Genomic DNA, 26,503 nt, shown 5'->3' on the forward strand with positions numbered 1-26,503 from the left:
ATCTCTTAAAATCAAGAAGTTTGAGATTATCTTGTACTGTTTCTAGTGGGTCGGCTGTCTGAAGAATCTGGAGTCGGACTTTCATTCGGTAGACATGTTACTCAGGTGACTTTCACAATCCCCCTGGGACGTGTCCCCCGTGACGATGAAGCCACAGAGCACCAGAGAGGGGAAGGGCACGCCCGGGCTGTCACGGCTGTGAGCAGGGCCGGCGGTGGCTGCTCCTCGGGGTTCCGCCCAGCCTGCCGGCTCAGGGCACCTGCACGTTCTGAGAGCTGTCTCGGGGCAGCGGTACATGGGCAGAACGGATGCCAGAGCCCGGACTTTCTGGGCTCAGTCTCACACGTGAGCATGCGTGTGTGTGTGTGTGTGTGTGTGCATATGCGTGTGCGTGCGTGCACTGCAGCAATCCACGTGCCCTGCCCCACCAGGCCGGCCTGTGAATGGATCCTTCTGTCACATTTCATTCAGTCGGCACATAAACCAGAGAGAAAAGAACTGGAGGCTGAGAGGGAAACACGACTGTCACCAGGTACAGTATCACTCCCGCCAGCCTGCGGTGAGGGAAGTTAAAATACAGCAAACCGGATGTCCTAGGAACTGGCACTTACCTTCACAAGATACACCAACATACCTGTTCAGGCACCTCGGGTTACTCTCACCTCTTCCTGCTCCCAGATGACGTCACCACAATCAGCACTTCCGTTCTCCAGACTCAGGACCTCCCAAGACTCACCAAGTGTATTTGCAAGACTAGGACACCTGTCTGCATGAACGCAGCGGCTCTTACCTGGGCGGACAGGCAGATACTCTGCAGGACACCACCCCCGTGGCAGGTCGGGTGCTGGGATTACAGAACGATGTGTTGACTTGAAACCGCAGGTCTCGGTAGCATCCGGCCCTCGTGGTCATCTGCCCTGCAGGAAAGGGTGCGACATATAACGAGGACTCAGAAATGTGCCCCGTGGAGACAAGCAGAAACGGCAGAGGAAGAGCAAATGAAATCTCTTTTTAAAAAGGATTTACTATTTAGGCATGTCTTTCTGCTGATGACCAATTGGCCAACTGTTGACATACTAGTCCTTTTCTGACCTGTCTTCATGATTTTTATCAGGGGATTTCATCAATTCTAAGGTGTGCGTACTTCCCTCCTGTATCTTCATATCTTTAAAGTCAAGATGTGTCTTTGTCTTGTAATTGGTGCCAACATACATTTGATGACACATCATTCTTTCCTATTGTTTCCGGAGTTGGGAACACCACCCACTTCTCAAAAGAAACACAATACGTCTGATTTGTGTTTCCACTTGAAAAGTCGCAATAGGAAGCAATCGATAATAAGCCAGAAAGGAATACAGACAAAAACACATTAAGCAGTTTATCACCAGAGAATTCAGTTGAATTTTACCAGGGTTGTAAGATGAACGGAGGCCTTTGCACAATAATGACTTTGGTGTTGTATCGAATGAGGTCAGTGGAAATGCTTGAAATGAAAGCTGGTTCGAACCTCAGCCCCCATTCATGTCCCCAGTGCTGTTTACAGCTTTGCAAACGTGCCCCAATTTGTTCAATATTTCAATTCATTAAATTTACCAAAAAAGGTACTATTCTTTACATGAGGTTCCTGGAACAGTCAAAGTCAGAGAGGCAGAAAGTAGGATGTTGGTTTGCCAGGGGCTGGGAGGAGGGGGAACGGGGAGTCACTGTTCCATGGGCGCAGGGTCTCAGCCTGGGAGGATGAACAGATCTGGAGATGGACGGTGGGGATGTTTGCACAACAGTGTGAACGGACTTAACAGCCCTGAGTCCTACACTCAGGAACACTCTGTCAAGTATATTTTACCACAATACTAAGGCAGTTCAAACTAGATACACATTTTGAAGGACAATGTTAAAGAGTTTATCCTATGGAGAGAAAAATAAAGAAAAAGAACCCAACTGGTATTGATTAAAAATGAACACAATTAAAATATAGTAAGATCTACAAATTATTTCATTGCTGTCTTTGGAAAGCCCGATGGAGTCCTGCGACTCTTGTGGCTCCTCTGTCCCCCACGTCTGCCCCCCAAGCCCGGGCATAACTCAGCACCCCTCCTGTGCCCAACTGGATTCCCGCGCCAGGCAGATGTTCAGAGCAAGGAACAGACCAAACATACAGTTTCGGAGGAGAAAGCGGCAGATTATAGATGCGAGACACAACCATCGCTAACACTCGGGTCCATGTGAAGACAAACCCTTCTTTACTCAAGGAAAACCAAAAGTCTTTAAAACACATCACACAGTGTGGCTAAGCTCTGTCAGAAGTCAGTGCTTTAAACGGGGAAAGTCACACCCTCTAGGAAAATAGTTTTCTTAAGCAGTCAGAAGAGAGACCTCCCTGGTTCTGGGGAGCCGCCATGAATCTCCTGTGTCTGAGCCCCGAGCTGCCCACTTGGAGGGGTTAAGCCCAGAGGGTGCTGATGAAGGACAAGGGGTGGTGGTCAGGACCTTGGCAGTTTTGTAAAATTTTTCAGTTCTCTGCTGATTTGATACAATTATATTTTTAACCAAGCTATGTAGTTTTTATTTTATGCTCCCCAATGTAACTTCTGCAATTATTTCTTCCCAATTTCCATGAGATCTGATGAGGAATGGGTTATTAAAAATGACTTTGAGAATGATCATGGAATACTTCTGCAGAAATTTAAGAAAATTTACTTAAACACATCGATAATCCTAAAGAAGAGTGTGTCCATGAAAGAGTAAAGTTTAAATCACACGTAATGAATGCCCCTAAACACCAAACAGGGTCAAGTTCACTGAAGTTGGAACTCCACCCACAAGGCAACAGAACTGTAATAAAATGAATATTCCAAGGAGTCTGGTAAGTTCGCAGCCCCAACACTTGTTCTAAAATGCAGATGTAGGAAAGTCAGAGATGGGCTTGGGGACTCACGTGGGTCACTCGAATGGAAAGAGTACGGTGACAGTTCCCGGTCCGTGCGTTCTGAGCAAGACTCAGGAGTGGATCAGCAGGCGCAGGGCTGCGTGGGCCCCTGCAGGCCTACAGATACAGCGCTCCGTAAACCCAGCAGGCTCCCTGCTTGACTCTACCTCGAAAGCAAGTGTGTCCCACACCGTTGCACAGTGTCCTCCAGGTAGGGACAGCCAGCCCTGCAGCCTGTCGCTATGCCCCACACAGCACAGATGGAGACACGCGGATGCAGTCACGTCCTCTACCCAAGTCCTGGCAGGAAGGGGGAAGCAGGGCTCTGCTCTGTGTCCTCTCCCATATTCCCGTACGTGCTTTCCTGGGGTGGGTCATGCTCCCTTCCAGCTCTGGCTTAAAGTCTCTGGGCTGCCTGCTGGACACACAGACCACGCTGTCTAACAGATACACAGACAGGCTGCAAGAAACCCTACCTGCCCTGAGGTCTGCAGTCTGGGGTCTCCCATGAGGTCAACAGGGTCAGTCTTGTAGCCCCGAGTCCACACCTTCCTCCAGGTATTCCTCCTCCTAAGTCCACACGTCAAACTGCTAGCAAAGACATTTCCTTTGAAACACACACACACTCACTCACTCATGCCACTCGCAAATTAAAAGCCTGTTTTTCTTGTTTTAAACTCAAGGTTTCAGAGCGCTGGCCTTCCAGCTCCAAGGCATCCCTCGTGCTGACCTCCCTGCTCCTAAGTCTCTCTAGATGTCCTCCACTGCTATCCCCTCCGCATGCCTGGCAGATTTCACCCCTTTAAATGAGACCCAAATACCCCTTCCTCTGAATCTCTCTGGTCAATGGTTCTTGGTCTGGAGTGGGTATCAGAGCCGTCTCGTTCATTACAACACAGAATGCGCTGCCCACCTCCAGAGTTTCTGATTTAGCGGGTCTGGGGTAGGGCCCGAGGATCACATTTCTGGCCAATGCCCAGGGGCTGCTGGGGCAGCTGGTGCAGGGACCACACATTGAGAACCCCTGCCTGGGCAAAATCTGAAGCCGGGATTTTTAGGTCTAGAGCTACAGGTGTGACGGACTAAAAAGTCAGTATTTGGTCTTTGGCCCTGGTTCCCAGCTAGAAGCTCCTAAAACCCTGGAAACCACAGTTAAGAATGTAAAGGCTGTAAGAACGTCTTTTGTATGCTGAAACAAATAAACAAATCATCAAATGGGCAGAAGACATGAACAGACACTCTTCCAATGAAGACATACAAATGGCTAACAGACACATGAAAAAATGTTCAAAATCATTAGCCATCAGGGAAATTCAAATCAAAACCACATTGATATACCACCTTACACCAGTTAGAATGGCAAAAATGGACAAGGCAGGAAACAACAATTGTTGGAGAGGATGTGGAGAAAGGGGATCCCTCTTACACTGTTGGTGGGAATGCAAGTTGGTACAGCCACTCTGGAAAACCGTGTGGAGGTCCCTTAAAAAGTTAAAAATTGAGCTACCCTATGATCTAGCAATTGCACTACTGGGTATTTACCCCAAAGATACAGACGTAGTGAAGAGGAGGGCCATGTGCACCCCAATGTTCATAGCAGCAATGTCCACAATAGCTAAATCATGGAAGGAGCTGAGATGCCCTTCAACAGATGACTGGATTAAGAAGCTGTAGTCCATATATACAATGGAATATTACTCAGCTGTCAGAAAGAACGACTTCTCAACGTTTGCTGCAACATGGATGGCACTGGAGGAGATAATGCTAAGTGAAATAAGTCAAGCAGAGAAAGACAATTATATGGTTTCTCTCATCTATGGAACATAAGAACTAGGAAGATTGGTAGGAGAAGAAAGGGATAAAGAAAGGGGGGTAATCAGAAGGGGGAATGAAGCATGAGAGACTATGGACTCTGAGAAACAAACTGAGGGCTTCAGAGGGGAGAGGGGTGGGGGAATGGGATAGGCTGGTGATGGGTAGTAAGGAGGGCACTGGGTGTTATACACAACTAATGAATCATGGAACTTTACATCAAAAACCAGTAATGTACTGTATGGTGACTAACATAATATAATAAGAAAATATTAGTATAAAAAAAAAAAACAAGGGGCAAGGATTTAATCAATCAGGACTAAGTTGCAAAATCTCCGTAGAAACAACCCACAGGGCTCAGAGAGCTTCTGCGTTGGTGAGCGCACCCCTGTGCTGAGGGCAGCACCCCCCAACTCCACAGGGACAGAAGCTCCTGCGAAAGGGATCCTCAGATTAGTCTCCCCACGTCCCCCTTCCTCTGGCTCTTCACTCCTCTCCCTTAGAATGCTACACTTCATCTTAGCCAAAGGGCCGAGAAGCCCTGCTCTCCCTTAGAATAAACTAGTACTTGCGAGTACTGAACCTTCCTGGGTTCTGTGAGCTGACCGAACAACTATCAAACCCGAAAAAGAGGAATTGCAAGAACCCCCAACTTTGTAGCCACGTCAGACAGAAGTGTGGGTACGTGGGGCACCCGGTACTTGTGACTGGTGCTTTAAATGGGAACAGTCTTCTGGGACTGAGCCCTTAAGCCTGTAGATTCTGCGTAACTCCAGGTAGCTCAGGTCAGAAAGGATCTGTAGCCACCCCCTTGGGCACTGGACAAGGGGGGGGCCTTTGTCATTGCAAACAGCACACACCTAGTGTCCGAAGTGTTGTGAGTAAAGACAGTTCAGATGAGGCTGGCTCAGGTTTGCACTCATGCATCCTGGCAATGGTAATGAGGACCCCACTCCCCCTCAAAGCAGGCAGGTGCAGGCAGCCCACATGTTGAGTCCAAGGACAAGGTTCAGTGAAGACACTGGAGTGCCTTTCTGGAAAGCAGAGAGCACATGCTGCCTGTGTCCGTAATCCCCCCAGTGTGCGTGGGTCAGTTTGTCCCCTCACTTAACAGAGTTTTTAAGCCACTGGCCAATTTCATTATATTCAGGAACTTCTACGTTCAGACAAGTTGATAGTGGGAGAACTAATGCTTAGCCAAAAACTCATTGAAGTAAGTAGGGGTATATTCCCTTATTCATATATTACTTCGGATGAGCTGGGCACAGTTCTGATGACTCACTCGCCCACATATCCATGCAGGGATGAAATCTGCATCTATGCTTTGTGAACCCACTTTTCCATGACTAACAAGGAATAAGAGACTATAAAATCAAAAGGAAAAAAAAAAAGGAACAATGTCTGTTTAAGCTGTTCTGCAAAGAATCATGGGGACTCCCTAATTAAGCCAGTCTATCGCAGTGATCCAATTTATAGGAAGCCAATATTGCACAACAGCACGATCTCCTAAAATTGCTGAGTCTGTACGCCCTAATGAAAAGAGAAGGAAAGCTAATCTTTTCTTTCCACTTACATGTCAATTTAAAAGTCCACTTTTTTATTCTTTAACCAAACTCGTTTGACTTTTTAGGAGGTGTGACTCTATAAATAATGGCTTCAGTTTGGTTTCCTGTTTTGAAATTAAAGATGTGTGAAATCCAACCCTTCTGCTCCAGTCCCAACAAACAATCCAGCCTTAAGGGTCGCTGGGGGTTCTAGCAAGTCACAGGCTCTCGATTAAGCAAATACGAAATTTGGTTTTGCTTTGAAATAGCAGGAGAAGTTTACTTTATTAAAGTGCTTGTTTTTCTTCTTTATTGGAGACATTTGTTTGGCGTCACTCCTGGGTGCCTCAGCGTCAGCCAAGTCCCAGAGCTTTTACCTGTTAACTCGGTAAGAGGGAAATCTGGAGCTAGTAATTCCTGAAATAATTTAGTAACAATGTACTAAATACACAAATGTGTGACCCAAAACAAACCGGGGATTTGTTTGACACATGTGCGGGTCCTGACTCTGCCAGTTCTTTTCTTAGCTGGTGACTTTGGAGACCTTTCCTCTTTCTCAGCGGGGCCCCAGCGGCACATGGGCAACAGCACTGCTGTCGTGAAGCACAGCTACACATTTTGCAAGACTCTGGCAGGATCCCTGATCCCGCCTGCTAAATGCCAGGAGCGCTCACTCCCACTCATCGTAGCTAAAATGTCTGCGCACAGGGACAGCGCACTCTCGGGTTGACAACACCGTAGGATATCTGTGGATAAGGAGGAATATTTACGGTGAGGAAAAGAAAGGGGAAATGCAGTGTTGCCTTGAAATTTTTTGCAATTAATAGAAATAGAACAAAACAGGAGGGTGATTAGTAGGTTTGAAAACATGCATTTAAGAAAGTGACAATGGTGAACGTGGTATGAAACAAAGTTTGTGTTATGTGGCTAAAAGCAACACTCGGAGGACCGTTCATGGTCAGAAATACTTACACCGATAAATAAGAACGGAAATCAATGAATGTGAGATTGAAAGAGGATATGGGGAAAAGAGCTCAAGGAAGTAGAGAGAAGTGATCTGCGTGGAAACGGAAATCAGTGTTTTAGCAAGTGACGTACACCAGTGTATTTGACTCCAGACAAAAACTTGAAGCAGCAAGTATGTTACAAAAGGAAAGCAGAAAATCCAAGAGCTGATTTTGGGGATGGGGTTGTCACCTCCAGTCCAGGATTCTGGGGTTAGATCCCACCAAGGAGAGGCAGGAGCACAGGAAATCCGGGAGCAGAGGACAGTCAGAGCCTCATCACCACCTGCCTGGCCGCCGCGGGTCAGAGCATGCGCTTTGGCAGGCATGAGCTTGGCAGTAATGCAGGCATTTTCCTGGGAACCATCTGTGACAGGGTTGGCTTGGCTCTACTCCTAACAGGTGATTTCTGGAATGTTCTACAACTTCTTGGTTCTTAAGTAGCCAGAGTGACTCTGAGAGCTAATGGGGTCTCTGAGCTTTACTCCTCCACCCTCCAACTATTTTGTAAGCAAACGATCCCTTCTATTAAATACCTTCTGGCGTGATACACCTAGAATGGCTTGTGTTTCCCTGGCTAACCTGCCGCTGATAGACCAACTTAATGAAGAAAATAAGGAATAAGCACAAATATGCAAGATAGGAAATGAGAATAAGAAAATGTCCTACCCAGAAGAAATGAAGAGAATTTAATGAGGGAGCTTTGTTCAGATTTATAAGCATAATATTAAAAATCTTACGGAAAAAGGTGGTTTTTTGAATTAGCAAAACTAACTCCAGAAGAGAGAAACAATCTACGTGGTTTAGTTACCAGACAGAATACAAAACTGTCTCGAAGACCTAATTCCTCAAAATGCAAGAGTCGGACGTTGCAAATAGATCCCGCCACACATAACAGAAGAAATAATACCAATGGCAGTTAAATTATCCCAAAGCATCAACGTGAGAGGGAGGGGCAGGAGGGCAGGCAGTGGGACGGAAGGAAAGGAGGGTCCTCCTCATGCACAGGTGTGCAACGAAGGCAAGAGACAAAGCCAGGGCGTGGGAGAAGGGAGGAGGCGTTCATCCAAGGCTCAGGAGGACTGAGCACTTTGGGGAACAGAAGGGGAGCAACGCTGAAGGAGAGCAGGGGCCAGTCGGTGGTGAGGAAGCTTGGTACCTAGGTCCAGGGTATCCGAGGAGCATCGGCTTCGGAGAGGAGGAGTCGTTCCTCTGGAGCAAAGGCAGGGGTGAGTAACAGGGAGCTCTGGCTTGGTGGGAACACGCAGGGCCGACACTTGGCAGGAGCCTCCCTGCAGAGGGGATGTGAGCTGCCCGCGGGGACCTGCAGGGACACGCAGGGACCAGAGCCCATCACCGGACCTCGGGCCTGGCTTCCGAGCGACTTCCAAGGCCAGTCAAAGTGCTGTCTTCAGTTACCAGCCAGCAAGATCGGTAAGTAGGTCTGGGATTCTGTTAGCGGGAACTGCTTTCCAACTTTTACGAAATGACTGATTAAAATCACATGGGGAGCAGATGCTAACAGCCTGACTCCGGTCCTGGGTGTTTTCCAGGAAAGTTCTCGTCTGTAATTCCTCTCCCTGCCATCCACTTAACGCGTCTTAACTCCCTCCCAGAGAGCATCAAGCTGCCCTTGGACCATCCCAGTCCCTGGTGGGCAATCCCGTGGCTGCCATTTGTACACTGATGGCGATGTTCACCCAAGTTCCTGTTCTCTCTCTGCCAGCTCTTCCCGGGAAGTGGATTTCCCTGTGGTTCCTGAACTCCAGGATTGCAGAGGGGCCTGTGAGGGCTGCCTCCGGCTCCGGGCAGGGGCCTTCCAAGTGGGCTTTCCACACAATGTGTTAGCGGAGAAGTCCCTTCACAGAAACCCAATCACAGTGACTCCTTGGACGGGTTCTCGAACTGGGACTGGAGGGCTTTGGATTCTGCAGGGCTGGAGTGGGCCCAAGAATCTGCATTTCTAACAAGTCCTCACGTGATGTAGATGCTGCTGGCCTGGGGCCACTCATGATGCCCACGGCGCCTCAGTTACCCTTCCACAGGGTTTCCCACACAGTGATGTTATGCGGGTAGACAGCCAGGCTCTGGAGGGTGAAATAGGATTCTTTACCACTCCATACATCAGATCTCATGCCATCACTCCAAATCTGTGCCCACAAGCAAACAAGCCTGTGTGTGTGTGTGTGTGTGTGTGTGTGTGTGGGCGCACACATGTGCAAGTGTGTGTGTGTGTGCACATATGCACCGTGCACTTGCTCTCTGCCCAAGAGAAAGGTCTCAGACTTTTAGGAATGATGCCCTCAGAATACCCACCAAAACATGGAGCCTATATTGGTAATTACTAAGGAATTCTGGGGGGTGTGGAAGGGTTCACTGTCACAGTCAGCTGAAATCATTGTGACAAGCATTATCAACAATGCTTGAGTATACTGCTCACGAGTCTGGACCACCGCATTAAACATGAGCTGTTCGCTCAGTACCTGAGAAGGACCCTCCTCGAATGGTGGGTGCAGACAGCATAGTAACGTGGGACGGGGCCATCGTCAGTTCAGAGGAGGGCACACCAGGAAGGGCTGCACGTGGGAAGGCCCTGGGATGGAATATATTAAAAAGCTCGCAGTGACCTTGGGTCAGAGAGCAGTTTGTCTTCACGATTTTCTACCTGTTTACGGCATTTGTGACGGAAACTAATGACGGCATCTGCAGATGGGAGCCTTCATGAAAAGGCACATCGGTCTTGCTGACATCACGGACGCCGGGCAGTGAGGGGGTGCAGGAGGGGCCCGACCACCCAGGCGACCCTCACAGGACCTCCTCCTGGCCCGCAGCCTGTCCACTCACCTGCCCTGGCCTCTCCCTCACTCCCACTCATTCTCCCTGGAAGGCTCAGCATTGGAAGCCTCAAGGGCTGCCCACAGAGCTGACATTCTGGTTTCTCTTTGATCCATCTTGCAACTGTGGATTGACACAGAAAACCAAACTAGAGAGCGCAGCAGAGGCCCGGTAAACACACACCTGTGTCCGGGGCACACCGGCACACACCCGCACGTGCACTGAAACTCTCCTCAGTCCACGGCAGCGAGGGAGGCCGACGCCCAGTCCGTTTCCCTCCACAGGAGAAGTCTGGGGGCTGTGCCCAGACGGCACACCTGAGCCCCTAGGGAGCGTCCAGGTGTCCCATGGCCTGGCTACTTGGGAACAGGTTTACGTGATGCTTTAAGAAATGATTTTTCACAGTTAAGCCAGAGCTACAGAGCATCACGTGAAATCAGGACCTGAAAATCTACCCACTGGCTTCGCTAAGAACAATCAAAGTTCTTCTCTCAACCCTGAGCGTTAGCCTTAATTTCCGTGCGGTGCCCATCAGATCCTTCAGTATTTCCCTCCCATGCGCTCTCACAGCCCTGCGTTCCTGGGGTCTCCTCCCCACAATGCGTTCACCTTCTGTCCACCATCCAGTAACCTCACCTGAGGAGACACCTAAGCATTAAGCAGAATGAACAACCCTCATGCCTATGTACTGTGTCTATATCTTTTTTCTTTTTTAAAAAAAATATTTTATTTATTTGAGAAAGACAGAGAGCACTAGCAGAGGGGAGGGGCAGCAGGAGAGGGAGACACAGACTCTGCACCGAGCAGGGAGCCCCATGCTGGGCTGGACCCCAGGACCCTGGGATCACAACCTGAGCAAAAGGCAGCTGCGTCACCGGCAGAGCCACCCAGCGCCCCTGTCTGTGTCCTTTTTCAAAGGGCTTTCTTGGGTCCTTCATCAGGGACTTTTGCTCACCTCAAGTTAGGAGTTGCATACGCAAGACTTCAGGGAATCTGTTCTCTGGGTAAGGCACGGTGTTACAGGCGGATGCAATGTCACGACAGACGCCGAGAGGCCAGCCGGGGAGGGGAAGACAGAACTCTGTAAAGGTTTCAGAGCACCAAACAGAATGACAGCTTGGGGCATCGGTGTGGGACAAGTGGCTCCAGGACATCAGGAGGCCTGACTGCCCATAGCTGCGGGACGCCGAGCCGCCACACCATCCTGGCTGCGGGGACAGGGCTCGGACAGACGACCTGAGTCAGCAGAGGGGAGGCAGGCTCCATCAGGGAAGCGGAGAAATCAGAAGACGGGTCACAGGAACGCCTCTCTGCACCAAAGACGCCAAGTCATCTGTTCCCCAAACGGAAGCTTCCAGGCAGTGCCTCCGGCCCTCCGTTCACACCGCGGCCCCTGAGGTGCCTCCACGTCCTGCCCGCGGGCCTCTGTCACAGAAGGGCGGGAACATGGTGGGCCACCCTTGGACCCCTCAGCTGCTGCAGGTACAAGCCTGCGCGCCCGCCCGTGCACGCACATCTCCAGGAGTGCGTGCGTGCACTCACACAGGCCTACACCCGTGTGTGCACAAACACGGGCCACTCTGAAGATGGAGACATTATCCCAAAGGGAGGAATATGCTCCTCGTCCCTGCCCTGGGGCCACACGGACAGTAAGATCATGACCCGAGTCCCTCTTGCTTCCAGAGTTTTGTAACCTAAACTGTCTGGTTTCTCAGCAAAGCTGTAACATTAACAGAAAAGAATCGGGACTGACATTTATTTGGCCAAACAGAGTGTTAGGAGCTTTGCAGGTAGTCTCTCATTTAATCCTTCAAGGAACCCTGTAGAGTAGCTTACACTATTATCCTCTTTTTATAGATGGGCTCACCAAGGCATAAAAGGCTTAAGTGGCTCATATGGTCACGAGTTTTTAAGAGGCAGGGCTTTGCGGGGACTCCTGGCAGGCCGGTCACAAACACCACGCTGTCTCCTCCAGCTCAGCGAGGCACGGCGTGTCACCTCCCGCCACGGTCTTTCTGTCCAACGTGAGATATGCAAGTAGAAACTGTAACCTCTTGTTTGATGTTTGTTTGAGACAGAAAGAGACGTGTACATTTTCTATTTCAGAATTCTTCATACACTGGAGGACAATTGTTAAACTCTATTCACTGGGAGCTGAGTAAATGCCTGGAAGCGCGGGGACCAGAATTCTGGATGATGGAAGTCGCTTCCAGGCCCTGTTCCCTACTCCGTGTCCGGGAGCAGGAGGGAGGGGGAAACCGGGAGCTCTGGGGAAGCTGCCCCCATGGAGGGTACTCATGTTTCTGGGTAACAGCGGGATGACCCCAAACCACCCTTTCCAAACACGGCCTTCACGTATTTCTAAATCACAAAGTCTTTGAGGTCCTGCATTTGTCCCGTTGACAAACAGACCCTTGGTGGCTGGTGTGCCGGATGCAATGCTAGACCCTGAGACGCAGCAGCTAATTAACAACAGCGAAGGCCATGACCAACCACGACCCAAGCTTGTTCCAGGCTGTCACAGAAGCTAAATACAGACAGTGCAGCAAATAGCAAAACCAGACGTATGCCAGGCCAGGCGCAACAGAGCCAGATATCCGGGCCAAGGAATTGGAGAATGCTGCTGATTTGGGGTGGTGGGGACCATGGCCTGTGGCCTGGGGGCGTCCTAGAGCTCAGTGTCGGTCCGCAGGGCGGAGACACACTCAGAACCCAGGCAACAGCAAACCCCGGGCACCAAGTCCTGTCCTTAGACCAAGGAAAAGTTCAGAACAAGGAGAAAACTTACAAACAGGAAATCGGTACAGAAGAGACTCAAAACCAAAGAGAAACAAATCCGAGTGGTGCTCGATTCCACAGCCGTGTTGGAATGATTCATTTCCATGCAGCTGACGTGCCCAGATTCTGGGCATTCTGCATAGACTGACTTGAGGGCTTATATAAAATTATCCCTTCAAGTCCTACTATGGCATTTGCCTCTGCATTTTCAGAAGGAGAATTACAACTGATGTCTCACTGCTTTTTCACCAGGATTAAATCAGATCACGGGACAGGCAGGCAGGGGGAGTTGCTGGCTAAGCACGATACTAGCCACATGCCCGAGTGGGCAGGGTGCCAGGGCTCGCCATCCACACGGACGACAGAAGACATAACAGGCCAGGTGCTCACTGCATGGCCCAGGGATGCTGATATCCCAGATAATGAAGATTGAAGTGGCAAGGCTCACCCACATATCACATCTGTATGTAGGTGGCAGGAGCGCTTGAAATCTCAATTTGAATTTTATTTCCCCAGCCCGTATCAACAAGGATAGACAGAAATATGAATTTAAATATTTCTGGCTTTGAGTGTTTTCAAATTTCTGAATATTCTGAGAAAATAAAAATACACAGAGACAGCCATGTGCCCAAAAGCATTTAGGGTCTCCGGGCTCTACTTTTACAGCAGGGTAGAGATGTTTCAGATGATTTTCCTGGGAAACGGGGTCTCCTCTGCCACCTAGCTGAAGGCTTACTAAGACTTAGGCGTCATTTCTCGGACTGAGGACATGTCTGTGAAGCAACTTCTCAACATTGCTCATAATCGCTCAACTACTCGTCAGGAGGCAAAATCACAGAGCACACAGGAATGACAGAATCACACTGGCCGGTGTTTTAAGATGACCCGTATTAACAGAGAAGAGAAGAGTCTAGCATTTAAAGGCTAAAGCAATGAAGTCGAAGAATGTGAGCCTGTAGCTGGGGGGAGCCCAGAGCTGAGCCCTGCTGCTGGAAGGTCGAGATTTTCACAAGCAAAGAGCTCAGGCTGGACTTTTACCTTCTCATGGAAACCAGCCCTGGCCACTTCTCCAGAAATCATTTTTAAATCTTCATATTTTACCAAAGTATCTGGAAAGGGAATATTCCGTGTTGAAGGCTATGATTTTACCAAACAATCTCCAGGTTTTCACTAATTCTAACTGTAGAATGAATTCCAGCTGTTGTCAAAGGCAAAGAAAAAGAAACCAATCATATAAGCGAAACTACACGGAAAACTAGAAGATATTCCACAAATGAACGCATGCCGTCTCTTGAGAAGCGTGCATCATTCCTATCACGAGGGCTAGATATTCACGGACGTGTAATGAGTGAGCACTGAGGAGCCTCGCAATCGGAGGAGTGGGGAGAAGGCCAGGAAAGCAGAGTGGGTGACGTCCCGGGAGCTTCTCAGAGTCTCAGTGACTCCCAGGTGCGTGTTAACGGGCAGCTCTGTCTGGCACGATCACGCTGAGCCTATGGCGTGCTAACGTGTCCCAGAGCCCAGAGGGTGGTGAGGACGGTCATCTGTGGATGGCCCGTGATGTCCTCATGCATTTCTCCTGCTTAACAAGGACCCGGCCCGAATCCAATTTCCCTGATGCCCTGACCTGTCCAAAACGGCGGAGCGCGGCGCCGCTCGTCCTGCTATGGGTCACCAGCACCCATCTTTATGGTGTGGCCACCAGGGGGGCTGCGGGCCTGGGAGCCCCGTGTGCACTCTCCCCATAGCAGGAGCACGCTGAGAGGAGTCTGGTGCGACTCCGTGATGGGAGTGTGAGGGGCTGACCTCAGACGGACACTTGAACCCACTGCCCCTGGTCGGGCAGGTGTGCCCGAATGCGAGAGGCTCTGGGGGTGGCAAAGGACCCCTGCTCCCTGGGAAGAGTCACGCTTCTCCGTTTCACGCTGGTCCTCTGAGCGAGCTGGAGGAGATGGGCAGGGGTGGACATCACAGCCCAGGCCCCCGAGGAAGGTGCTCCCCCTCCAGGAGATGAACCTTTCCTTGCTTTCTCCTCTGCTTTTTGGGGGCTAAGATGTCAATGGGGGGTAATGCATTTTGTAACCTAGCAGGGTCTCGGATAAAGACACAGCGGCATTTTCATGAACTTGGCTCAAAGGTAACCCAATGTAGGGAAGAGAGAACGAGAACTGTCTCAAGTTCTCAGGGACCAGAAGGACAAGCTCGGCCCCTTCGTTTAAGTGTAAAAAAAGGAAAAGGCACACTTTCTGCAGGGTCCAAAGCATTCCAGCGAGCGAAGTACAGTTGGGAAAGATCCACCCTGGAGCAGCGGCTATGAAAAGGGAGGGTGACGTCAGCCGATGAGGTGAGTACCTGAGCTGCCTCCATCGTGCTGCTGGGACGGACACTCGCAAGGGCGGCCGAACCTCGTTCCCTGCGCCGTGCTCCTGGGCCCCCTAGCACTCTCGGACCTGTGCACCGGGTACCTCCTCTCTGGAGAACGCGTGTGTTTCTGAGGACAGAGCCAGTAGATGTCTTGTTTCCTTACGCTCCCCTATCACGTCAGGCCTCACACACGTAAGGAAGAGCTGCTGGACTGAAGTCCTCCCTTCCTTGGTTGACGTGCGGACGCGCCATGTTTCCCCGGCTGTAACGCTAGAAAGGCCCTGAATACTTTTCATGTGAAGTAATGGTTATGCTACTGTTTCACGGTTCAATTCACAGACGGGAAATCAAGCAAAAGTCTCTGCATTTTCCCCACTGACTGTAAGAAGTTTGAGGTTCGGATCCGTGCCCACAAACACCTGCTGACTGAACAAGTGAAGGAATAAATGAAGGGTTGGATATCAACAAGAGAAGGGCAAGGATGCTAATGATCCCATTGCATTTTCTAAACTTGATCATTAAACTAATAAAGTTTATGCCTTCGAATATCGGTAGATGGCAAAGACAATATTATCGGGAAAGTACAAAAGAGGTTGGTTTACAGCCAATTTTAAGACTTGTGGAGACATGTTTAAAGATTTTATTTATTTGAGAGAGACAGAGAGAGAGAGAGAACACGTACACGAGCTGGGGGAGGAGCAGAGGGAGAGGGAAAGAATCTCAAGCAGGCTCCTTGCTGACTGTGGAGGCCAATGCGGGGCTTGATCTCACACCCCGGAGATCATGACCTGAGCTGAAACCTAGAGTCAGACGCTTAACCGACTGAGCCACCCAGGTGCCCCTAGTATTTGTCTGAGAAATTTTAATTGTGAATCAGGTCATATTTTCACTTAAGCAAAAAGCATTATCCCCAGACATTGCACGGAGTGTAGTGGAGAGCTTAGAACATAGCTATAAGCCAGATTTTAATAAGCATTTCACTTGGAAGCAAATCAGCACTTTGAGATTAGTTATTTGAAATGCACTGAACCACCTGAAACAGAGGTTGATTTGTAAAAATTACAGCATATGTCATTTTGAGAAATGGCTGATGCCTCTACATTGGAAATGAGAGTCTAGCGATGTCATTACCATGTGATAAAATTGTCCACCTTACAGTCAGACATCATCAGCTAAGTCAGTTCCTATGCTAACCATATTCTTGGCTTCCTGTCTCTGTGTGAGCCCTGACCTCTCACCAATGCCCCAATACTGGCTGACAGTCCGGTCCAGGCACAACTAAGCAGGATCATTGAAATAAAAAAATGTGGTCATATCATAAAAGTGAGTGGAAAGGAAAAAGGAGCAGGGGAAACTTGACAGAAAAGAAGATGAAAGGTCGGACTTGCCCTGTGTCTGTCAGGAAATCTTATTTTCCAGAGAGAGATGGGTCCATTAGAATAGAGAAGGAAATGGGGCCTCTTTAAAACAAACAAAGAAACAAAAACACAACTATTATGTTTCCTCTGTTGATGCCAGGTGATGTTTCTTGAATGAAACAAGAGGGAAGATGTAGGGGAGTTTCCAAGTGTCTTTCCCAGATCATTAATTCCTTAACTGGGTTATTTAAAGGTCCCCTTGTAGGCATGAAGTTCGCAGGGAGAGAGCTAAGAAAAGTATGCTTTGAAAGGTTTCACTATCCAGGATGTCGGAAGGTCTGTGCAACTAGAGATCTTGAAAACACAACATGGGCAGATAAAATGAAAATGGTGTCCATGCCTCCCCTTTGCCTTGGGGGCTCGGGTTGAGAATGTTGGGTGATACACAGACCAAGGTCCCCAAGAAAGGAAGACAAGAATCGAGTGCTCTATCAGATTCGCTGGTGAATTTAGTTTTTCTCGCACAAAACGGAACACATGAGAACAGACTCATTTTAAATGGTCAGCCTCCAATGTTAATCATTCAGATGGTTAAATGTGCTATTTTCAGATAATACAGAATTTAAAGAACCTGGCCTACCTTTCAGAAGCAAGAGGCTCCAACAGCACAGAATGAATGAAACGCTGTATAAATTTCGAGTAACTATGGGCTTATCTCCAGAAGATGTGTGTCATCAGATACCATCAAATCCTGAAACACCGAAGTTCAAAAAGGCATAGACAGCGAACTCTGGGCAACTGTTTCATCAAGACAACCGCTTGGTATCAAGTCTGGGGAACGAAACGCCCCCAACTGAAAATGAATCACTGTCATTAATCCTTGGCAAATAACCCAGTGATTTCAGCCTACTGGGGGAGGTGTGACAACTCCATCAAACACAGATCCAAAAATAGCCCATGTTAGGACTGAACAGGACAAAGCCTTGACCTTCAAGTGGTCACAAAAGGAAGCACTGCCTGGTCCACCAGGGCCTTCTACTCGCCGCCTTTCAGGCTTCTGTTCAGGGGATGGCCATTCCCATCGATCAGAAAATGCTCTATTGTGAAGGGAAGACGTAGGCTGAAATCACTGTGCTTCCTGGTAGAATCATCTTTGTTCAAGAATGTGAACGGACACCAGCCTGTGAGCAACGTGGACAGTTAGAAGTCTGCCCATGGTGGGAGGCACACGGGGTCAGTTGAGCTGTTTGAATCCACACCACCTGCTGGGTTATCTGGGACAATCCCTGAAACTTCTGAGCCTCTGGTTTCTACAGAACGAGGGGAAATAATAACAAGACCTCCGAGACGCAAATAATGATTGCTTCCAGGCACTGATACTCGTAAAACCTTACGCCTCAAGGACATGAAGGGCTGTTGCAAAGATTTGGTGGGTGGTGCTCTCCTGCAGCCCAGAGCTGCCCCCCAGCAAGCACGTCCTGTCTCCACTCTCAACCCCCGCTGCGGGTTTCCACAAGACAGTGTACGTCACAACACACAGTAGGTGCCCAATAAATGGCAACAGTGTTTTTCTCACCATCCTCTTGCTCCTCTGGAGAATTAATCCTGGGGGCGCTGAGAGAGCAGGAGAGTGAAGGCATGCTGTATCCTTTCACGGAAACAGGGGAGGGTCCAGGTAACCCTTCCTGAGGGTTCCCATGTGGCCAGTGAGGGGTACTTGGAGTGAGTGCTGAGTCTCGGGGCCCAGGCAGGTCAGGTTTCTACCGGGAAGACTCAGAGGAGCCACATCCTACCCGAGCTGGTGAAGGTCAGGCACCCTGTGCCCCATCTAGTTGTGGAACTGACAAACCCTAATTTCCCATCACTTTTTCCACCCAAATTGAAAACAAACAACGCATTCACTGACTCTATAATGCAATTCTTTAAGCAAATGACTACGGAATGGGTTCTGGGTTGGTTTCCTCTAGAAACCTCAATGTGTGAATTATTCCCGAGGGCTAATCACACATTCAGCATTTTCGGGATCCTGAGACAACTAACTCGGTAACAGCTGAGGAAACCAAGTGCTCCTTGGAACGGCTGACTCGCAAAGGGGACATGAGTGAAGCTGCCATAAGAAACAGAGGTGCAGACCCACCACCCTCTGCAGGCGTTCCCATGCAATTCCTTCTATTTCTTCCACCAAATGAAAATGTACAAAGAAGAGTTCTGAAAATCCTTACAACGTCTTTACACAAATAGAAAGCTTTGTCATTGTTATTTTAATCAAACTCTATTAGATATTCCTAAATAGGGATGGATAAAATCAAGTATATTCAATATAATCTGTGAAAGCATTAGCGGTGGTTGTAAGATCAGAAGAAAAAGAGAGGAGAAATAAGTATGATTAGAAATTAATTTTCCCATTTCACGCACAGGGGATGCCTGTGAACATAGTTCTGTTCCTCCATTCCCTGAGTGGGGGGCACATGGCAGCTCCTCTGGTCCCATCCCCAGTGAGGGGGCCCCATATACTCTTATTTTGTAGAGAGGAGTATATTTGCTTGCTCTCCTTGTGTGCAGAAGGGAATCATATTTTTCCTTAGGAAGCTCTTAATGTCAGAATTTAAATATGATTTCAATGTTTTACTTTTAGTTAATAATGGGAAGTTACTGTGTGTCAAGCACGTTAGTGTTAACTGTCCAGACTTAATGTTTTTTGGTTAATCTTTGTTTTTCTCTACTTTTATCATGTCTTTTATTAGAACTACTATTAACAATATATGAATTTATTTCTACTTTTTCCTTATTCGTTAGATTCTTACTTTATGCAACTCTCCATTTTGTGTACCTATTTACTTAAATGTACACCTGTCTAATTTCTTAATTATTAAAAGCTGGAATTCACAAAGCTGAAATCTGTCTATCTTTATGAAAACTTGTCTGTTCTCTAAATATCAGAACTGAGTATTGTGTTTCTAAATTTGAAAAATTTACCCGCCACCCTTTGTCAGACAATATGTCTGGCTCTAGCTGAGAATGTTCCTGTACTGAACTAACTTTATCAATTTAGACATTCTTTTATACGCAAACAATGAATCATGGAACACTACACCAAAAACTAATGATGTACTGTATGGTGAATAATGTATCCTAAAAAATAACTTAGACATTCTTATGATCAAATTTTTATGGTATTAACATGACCAAGTCATTGACTCTCATGAGAAATTCTTCTTTCTGACATGCTGTTTCTAGTCATTTCCACTGCAATTTGCATAAAATTCCCAGAGTTTCTGAGTGAATTTCAATATACAACTTCATAGTAAATTTTGTGAGCAAGACCAACTGACAAAAACCTCCATCTGTATCACAGTATTTTCAATGTGAGCCTCTATTTCGTATCACCAACACGATACATACAATAATTGAGTGAATTTCATTTCAATAATCTCAAATAATGAAACTATTCTTTATCAAATCTTCACTTAGAAAGTAGAAACCAATTCAGTGCATGACTTCCTCAGAGCCACACGCTGACGTAGATGACCGGAGAAGGCAGGCGAGGCCTTCGAGGGACATTCAGAGCCACTGCTCTCTGCTCTCCCTCTGGGGACTGGCTACTCGCCTCAAGCAGAAGCCCTGAGCTACCTGCCCGTATGCGGTGAGGACCCATGAGTGCAGCGTGCCCATGGCCCCAAATGCACCCTGGCCCCTCAGGGCTCACCACCAGGGGAGGCGTGAGAAGTGACCTACCCCCTCCACAGGACACGGAGCACTCGGAGCGGACGATGGCCCACGTGTAGCGAGGCTGGCCACCAGGCTTCTTCTCCCCCCGCAGCCGAGGCACCGAGTACTCCCAGGCAACACCCGGGTTCCTTCCCTGAAACAGAAGCTATAAAATAAAAAAGGGGGAAAATAGAGCAAGTTAAAATGGAACTGATAAACATAAGCTAATTTTTATTTTTTTTAAATAATACTTAATAGTATCAACAATAAGTTGGTTGCAGTGAGAAACATTGTCCAGCCTCCAAAATTTATATGAACTTTCTAAACAGAAATGAACTGTCAGCAAGAACCAAGCACATTTAGAAAAACGTCAGCAAGAACCAAGCACATTTAGAAAAATGTAGACATTTCACTCTTTTGTCTTATATTTAGTATATTCCTCCATGCAAGCCTTCGAACACCTTTGCAACCTAACTAAATATTTGGTTACTTCCCCCAATGTTCCCTTGGGATCCCCTGCAAATCCTGTCCATTGGAGTGAATCAGAAAGCGATGCCTGTAAAGCACTGTCCGGCTTCCCAGTGAGCTCCAAGCAACCCAGGACCTTGAGTGGTATCACCCATGCCACCACCAAAGCCAAGTCAGAGGACCTGCTAGTGTGACTGGACGCAGAGGTCTTTCGCCAACTGGCATGCACCCTGTAGTTCCAGGAGAAAACTGTTTTATCAGTAAAGATCTTTTAGGTTGAGCCTGTCCGTGAGCCGTGGCTTAGCACCTTGCGTTTGGACTCTATCTCCTAGCCTGAAACCCGATCGTATGGACCAGTCCCTTTTCACTCATGAATGTTTCAGATCCACTGATCTCAGTGAGAAGGTTTTTTATCTTGGAAACCTCACCATTAATCCATTGATAGAAATTCCATCTTTGAGGCTTAGAGCCTGTATTGGTCCTGCTGTGATGCGCTTCCCTGACAACCTGGCACTGCGTTCCCCTCCCTGACAACACAGCATAGTTGCTGAAGGTGTTGTAGGACAGGGGCGAGCCCCGGACAGGTGGCCGCACAGCAAGGCCACTGAGATGCTCTCCCGTCTGACATCCTGAGTCTTTGCAACTCTGCTTCCCTCCAGAACAGTTCCTAATAAGCCATGTTCATCTTCACACTTGACCTATCTCACCTTGTGTGTGATTATTCGAGCTGAAGCCTGAGAGGATGGGAGAAATAATCAGGGCAGGAATTCAGGGCAAGGAGAACAGCTCAGAGTCAGGAGGGGAGACAGAGGTGGGATGTGTGCAGATGCGGCGGCTGCCCCCAGACCACCCGGAGAAGCATCTCCCAGGAAGACACATGAGGACAGGAGGGGGATGCCTGGCCCCAGAGCAGGTGGGGAGCATCTGGGGAGCTCACTTCTGCATACCCAGTTGTGGGCTAATAGGGTAACTTTTGAACCAAGTGCTTTAACCGTGCACAGAAACACAGAAAGGTAAGGAGTTAGCATATCCAGTGCCAGCCACTTCCATCTGCCCAGTCCCATGGGGACAGATCGTGTTGTAGGAAGAGCCTAATTACAGCTTGTGAGCCTCTGTGGTCATGAGTAGAAAACAGAAGGGCAATGGGTCAAGAGGTGGTTGTGCGGCCCCCTCCTTGCACACCGGGACCCGTGTGAGGGCACAGCGGGGGCCTTGCTTCTGGGGGCTCATCACACTCCCATTCCACAGGATTCAGTGGAAAGCTGACCTCACCCCAAACAGAGGCACCAACAGAGTCCCCCGAGCATGCCAGCTTCTCACTGCCAGAGAGCTTTCAGGATGGGGCAGACTGGTAAAAATCCACCGAGAAGGACCCCCAGCAGGAGCCGCATGACGTGCACAAATACAGATGTGATGAGGCCCCAAGAACGGGAAGAGCCTGAGCCCACGGCCCCACCCAGTGCATCCATTAGTCTTGTTTCCGATATGCCATCAAACCGCACACATTACTCTGTGCCAATAGCCCTGGATCGGCACCAACACCCGAAGACCCGCACTCCCAGCCCGAAGACGAGAAGCCTGGGGTCTACCTCCACAACCAGCGTTTCGTTGGTCGGCCCAGACGAGGTTAAGCTCTCCGGCTCGTGGGAGGACCGTCTGTACTCGAACGTGGTGCCTGAAAACCTGTAGCGGCCGGGCCAGTCGACCGTCCAGTGTCCGTTCAGGTGGTATTTTTTGAGGGCGTTGCGCACAGAGATGTAGGAGGTAGACACGTTCATCTCGTGGATGCGGATACTCCGGGCGCCAGCAGGAATGGTGACCACCTGATAATACTCTACAGTAAGGGACACAGGAGCGGGGGAAGGTGGTAGCTCATTGGATAGCGCCGAGGCGCAAGCCCTATGCCCCCGGGGTTCCCCACCACCAACACCTAAGGATCCACATTGGGAACCAGGAGAAACTGTGGTGTGGCAGTCAGTTCCATCGGGTCTTTAAGTGACTTGTTGGTTTTTTTTTAATTGGAGCAGAGCTATTACCATTCTCGCTAATAGTAACCTAGCAACCACTTCCCACCCAAAGGAAAGGCTTGACAAGCATAGCAGGGAAGGAGATTGTGTAGGTCTTTGCAGGACCCTTAAGGCTGCTGTTTCCACTGCACCTCAAGGGGTTCCCGCCAGGAAGTTCCACTCGCCATCTTCTCCGCTCAACACCTGCAGACAGCTCCGCGTACTCACGGTTGGCGCCGTGGTGCTTGGCGTAGAGCCCCTGGTGCGTCGTGCAGTCTGAGTTATTGCCCCTGCACACACCGCAGGAGTCTTCCACAGCATCGGACCCAAGGACGTGGTCACATCCGACTCTCTGGGGAACCGGGGTCACACGTCATTCGTGCAAGAGAAGACGACAAGAGCGAAGTCACAACCCTTCAGTGAGCAACCCCCCCGCAAAGGCAGAACATCTCACCCACACAGGGTAGTTCACAAATATTTATTGGATACCAAATATGTGCACAAAGAGACTGAAACTCGACTCTCGGGTCCAAAGGAGGAAACCCTGACACCTGTCCTCTTTGGTATGGTCACATGACCTCAGTATCTGGAGCCCTCAGTTAAATCTCTCAGATTGTCTCGTGGGAGAGAACAGTGCATTTCAGACGGACACAAAGCTCTTCTTCGTGGAAATGACAAGCCATGTGTCCACAGGAGGGTCCGCTGGACCATGCCACCACGCCTCTGAATCGCCGTGTGCAATGCAGAGAAGTAACACCCGCCACGGGGGAATTATTCCCAGCAGTACCTTATGTAACGGGCATATTTGTTTACTGTCTTCGCACTTAAGGGACTCTTTATAGTGTCTGTGGTGCCTGCTAGCGTTACACTTCCTAACAAAGAGTTTAGTGTATACAAGTAAAAACTCCATTCAGAAATGAAGTAACTACAGCCCGCAACTCCTTGCTGGAAATCCTTAGGGCCAGATGCATTTCAGAGCTCAGTGTTTTTGGATTTTAGGAAGGTAATTAACATATTATGCACATAACATGAGAGTCCCAGCAGGGTCCAGGGCAGCACCCCTAATAAAACACATACGTGATGTTTCTACAGCAAAATGTGAACATCTTCACTCTAAGTGGACTAAATAAAACTGACAAATATATCAGTTCAGGGCAGGTTCTGGCCAGCGAACAAACTCAGGGCACCTTATATTGTGCAACCTAATGAACTTTCCATCTGATAGCTTCTGGGATTTCAGAACTACACATAAGGGATTGTGATACTGTATCATGACGAATACTCCAAAATAATGAAATATTTAACAAATCAACTAGTAATTAGACAAAATGGACAGAGATCTGAACATTTTAAAGCTGAAAGAGATCTCGATGGAACAGAGTTGATCTTCACTTGGTAAAAAGTATGACCCTGCGTGTCTCAGCGGATGACCCAACTTTACTCGGTCATCCAACTTAGAGAAATCTAGAATGAAGACCAAGGTCCTTGGACTCATGGGTATGCATTCTGAGTCACTACAAGGAAAAACCCATCGTTCACATTCAGTGTATTTGATCTCCTAAGGTTTTCACTTTCTGCATATAACAGAATTTCTTCCCCATCTCACCTCTGCGGGGGGCGGCAAGCTCAGGGCTCTATGGCCACTTAGTCGCCAATCTTTCCCAGCTTGTCTTCTAAGTCCCTCCACAGAAGAGACCCCTGCATGATGCAAAGTGGCCTCCGGGCTCAAAGCTGCCCCCATCCGTGCTGCCCACCCTACTGCAGGCTGATCCCCACTCTGCTCCTCCCTGATGTGAGGATACAAGCCCTCTGGGCACCCCTTCCTGCTCCCTCATCTCCCTCGGCACCCCGGCGCTGCCTGCCCTCGGGTACTCTGATGCCTGAGTCGGGTCCTATCAACCCACGCTTTTTTGCAGGACCCTGTTCCCAGTCTGCTCCCCCAGACCCTTCTGCCAACTCACCCTTCCAGATCTAGCTCAGAAGCTCCCTTCTCCAAGGAGCCCTGCAAGTCCCCCAGAACCGCATCCAGGAAGGAATCAGCTCTCCCCTGCTCCCCATTCTCTGCCTGCACCTGGACTGCAGCAAGTCCCATGTGTCTCAGTGTGTGTTCGTCTGGCTCCCCTCCCCACCCACCTGGCTGTGAGTCGGAGAGAAACGGCGGGATTTAAATGTTTGGTGTCTTTAGCCCCTTAGAGGACGCCTGGCACAGAGCAGACTGTCTGGACACATGTGTTGAATGAATGAACGATCATTATTACCTCACATATCCCATCTATACAAACATTACGGCTATCCTCCGAGCATGGAGTCCCATCTTTGACTTTATTTGACAAAGAAAAGAAGAAATCAAATCCTTCTGCGATACAGTAGAGTTTGCATAAGTGCTGATCTTAAAAAGAAATACACACACAAACACAAATAAGAAAGATACTTAAGCTCTGATCATTTTTGCTCTAAATTTTAGATAGACTTTTTAAAGTTTTTTTTTCCCATAAAATAACTTCCACACAATATTCATTGCAAAGACATTTTTGTATAGTTGTCTCATGAGGCTTGGATTTTTTTCCCTTTGATTTTTAATTTGTATAAGGCTTCAGTAGTAATTTTTACTCTTCTGTGTCCTTTCCTATCCTTGTTCTTTACCCAGTGGTCGGCACATAGTAGGCATTCAATAAATATTTGTTGCTTGAATACAACATGACTGTTCCACTATTTCACTAGTATGAGTAACTATTCTCTTGTAGACATGCAAAAGGTCATTACCGTTTAGTAGCAATATATAAAACTCTCACAAATGAAATGTAATAAAAGAATTCAAATGATCACCAAATTTCTTAATAGCTAACGCATCTGATGAAATATATATTTGAACCAATAAAAGGAATAACTTTTAGAGGAAACCTCCCCAGGATAATGTTTTCTACAAATGTAAGGACTGTCGAAGCACATTGACACATGGAGACTAAAGGTATCATTGTACACGTAAGCGTGGCCGATTAGTTGACCTCCTCTCTTGATAATCTAGTTCAAAGATTTTATGATTTACTTAATTAATATGGACTTCCATAGAAGCTTTTTTCCCTTCATTGTTCTTGGTAAACAAGGGAAGAGTTGATAATGAAATTATACTCTGCCTTAGGAGTTTTCATGAGCTCAAGACTCATCTACAAATATTTTCTTTATTGAACAAGATGAAACCAACTGAATAACCTTAAGAATCGAGTTGAGTGTGTGCTTTCACGATTAATGTATTTATTTCCTGAGATCACAGAGTCGGGAGTAACATACATATTTTGACCTCAATTTCAAAGACCTTTCTCCTTTTTCACCCACCCATTTATTATTTCTCACTGGCTCAAATTTTACTGAGTTTAGGAGTTCAAAACACAACCAAAAATGCTTTGTGTGAAACTGCTTAAAATTTTCCTTCGAGACCATACTGACTTCATAAAGCTCTCACCATGCAAACACTGTGTCTATTGGGCTGGAGAAGGGTAATGTCAGAGGAGATTCATGTATTTCTAAAGTGTCACTTGGACAGTATTCCCAGTTTCAGAGAGCAAAATGACTGGCTGTTCCTCGAATTTCTCCTTAAATTATGCCAATTGAGCTACCAGTTTCAAGTTATTCTAATCTTAGGAATAATACATCTTTCTGTCAACCTGGAGAGTAAAATCGGACATATGGTGCAAAGAACCTT

At 48.1% G+C, this 26,503-nt stretch overlaps 1 protein-coding gene across 1 annotated transcript in view; it reads right to left on the reverse strand.

Moving 5' to 3' along the window:
* ADAMTS16 (ADAM metallopeptidase with thrombospondin type 1 motif 16) overlaps window positions 1–26,503 on the reverse strand; it is a 146,955-nt gene that overhangs the window by 41,886 nt on the left and 78,566 nt on the right. The window contains exons 13-17 of the mRNA XM_040630187.1: window positions 25,062–25,192; window positions 23,032–23,155; window positions 22,387–22,631; window positions 20,357–20,495; window positions 791–917 (exon numbers count right to left, since the gene is read on the reverse strand). Of these exons, the coding sequence (XP_040486121.1) occupies window positions 791–917; window positions 20,357–20,495; window positions 22,387–22,631; window positions 23,032–23,155; window positions 25,062–25,192 (766 nt within the window). The remainder of the gene's footprint in view (window positions 1–790; window positions 918–20,356; window positions 20,496–22,386; window positions 22,632–23,031; window positions 23,156–25,061; window positions 25,193–26,503) is intronic.

The sequence above is a fragment of the Ursus maritimus genome, unplaced genomic scaffold (assembly GCF_017311325.1).
Source record: "Ursus maritimus isolate PB19 unplaced genomic scaffold, ASM1731132v1 scaffold_15, whole genome shotgun sequence".
In the NCBI taxonomy this organism is placed as follows: Eukaryota; Metazoa; Chordata; class Mammalia; order Carnivora; family Ursidae; genus Ursus; species Ursus maritimus.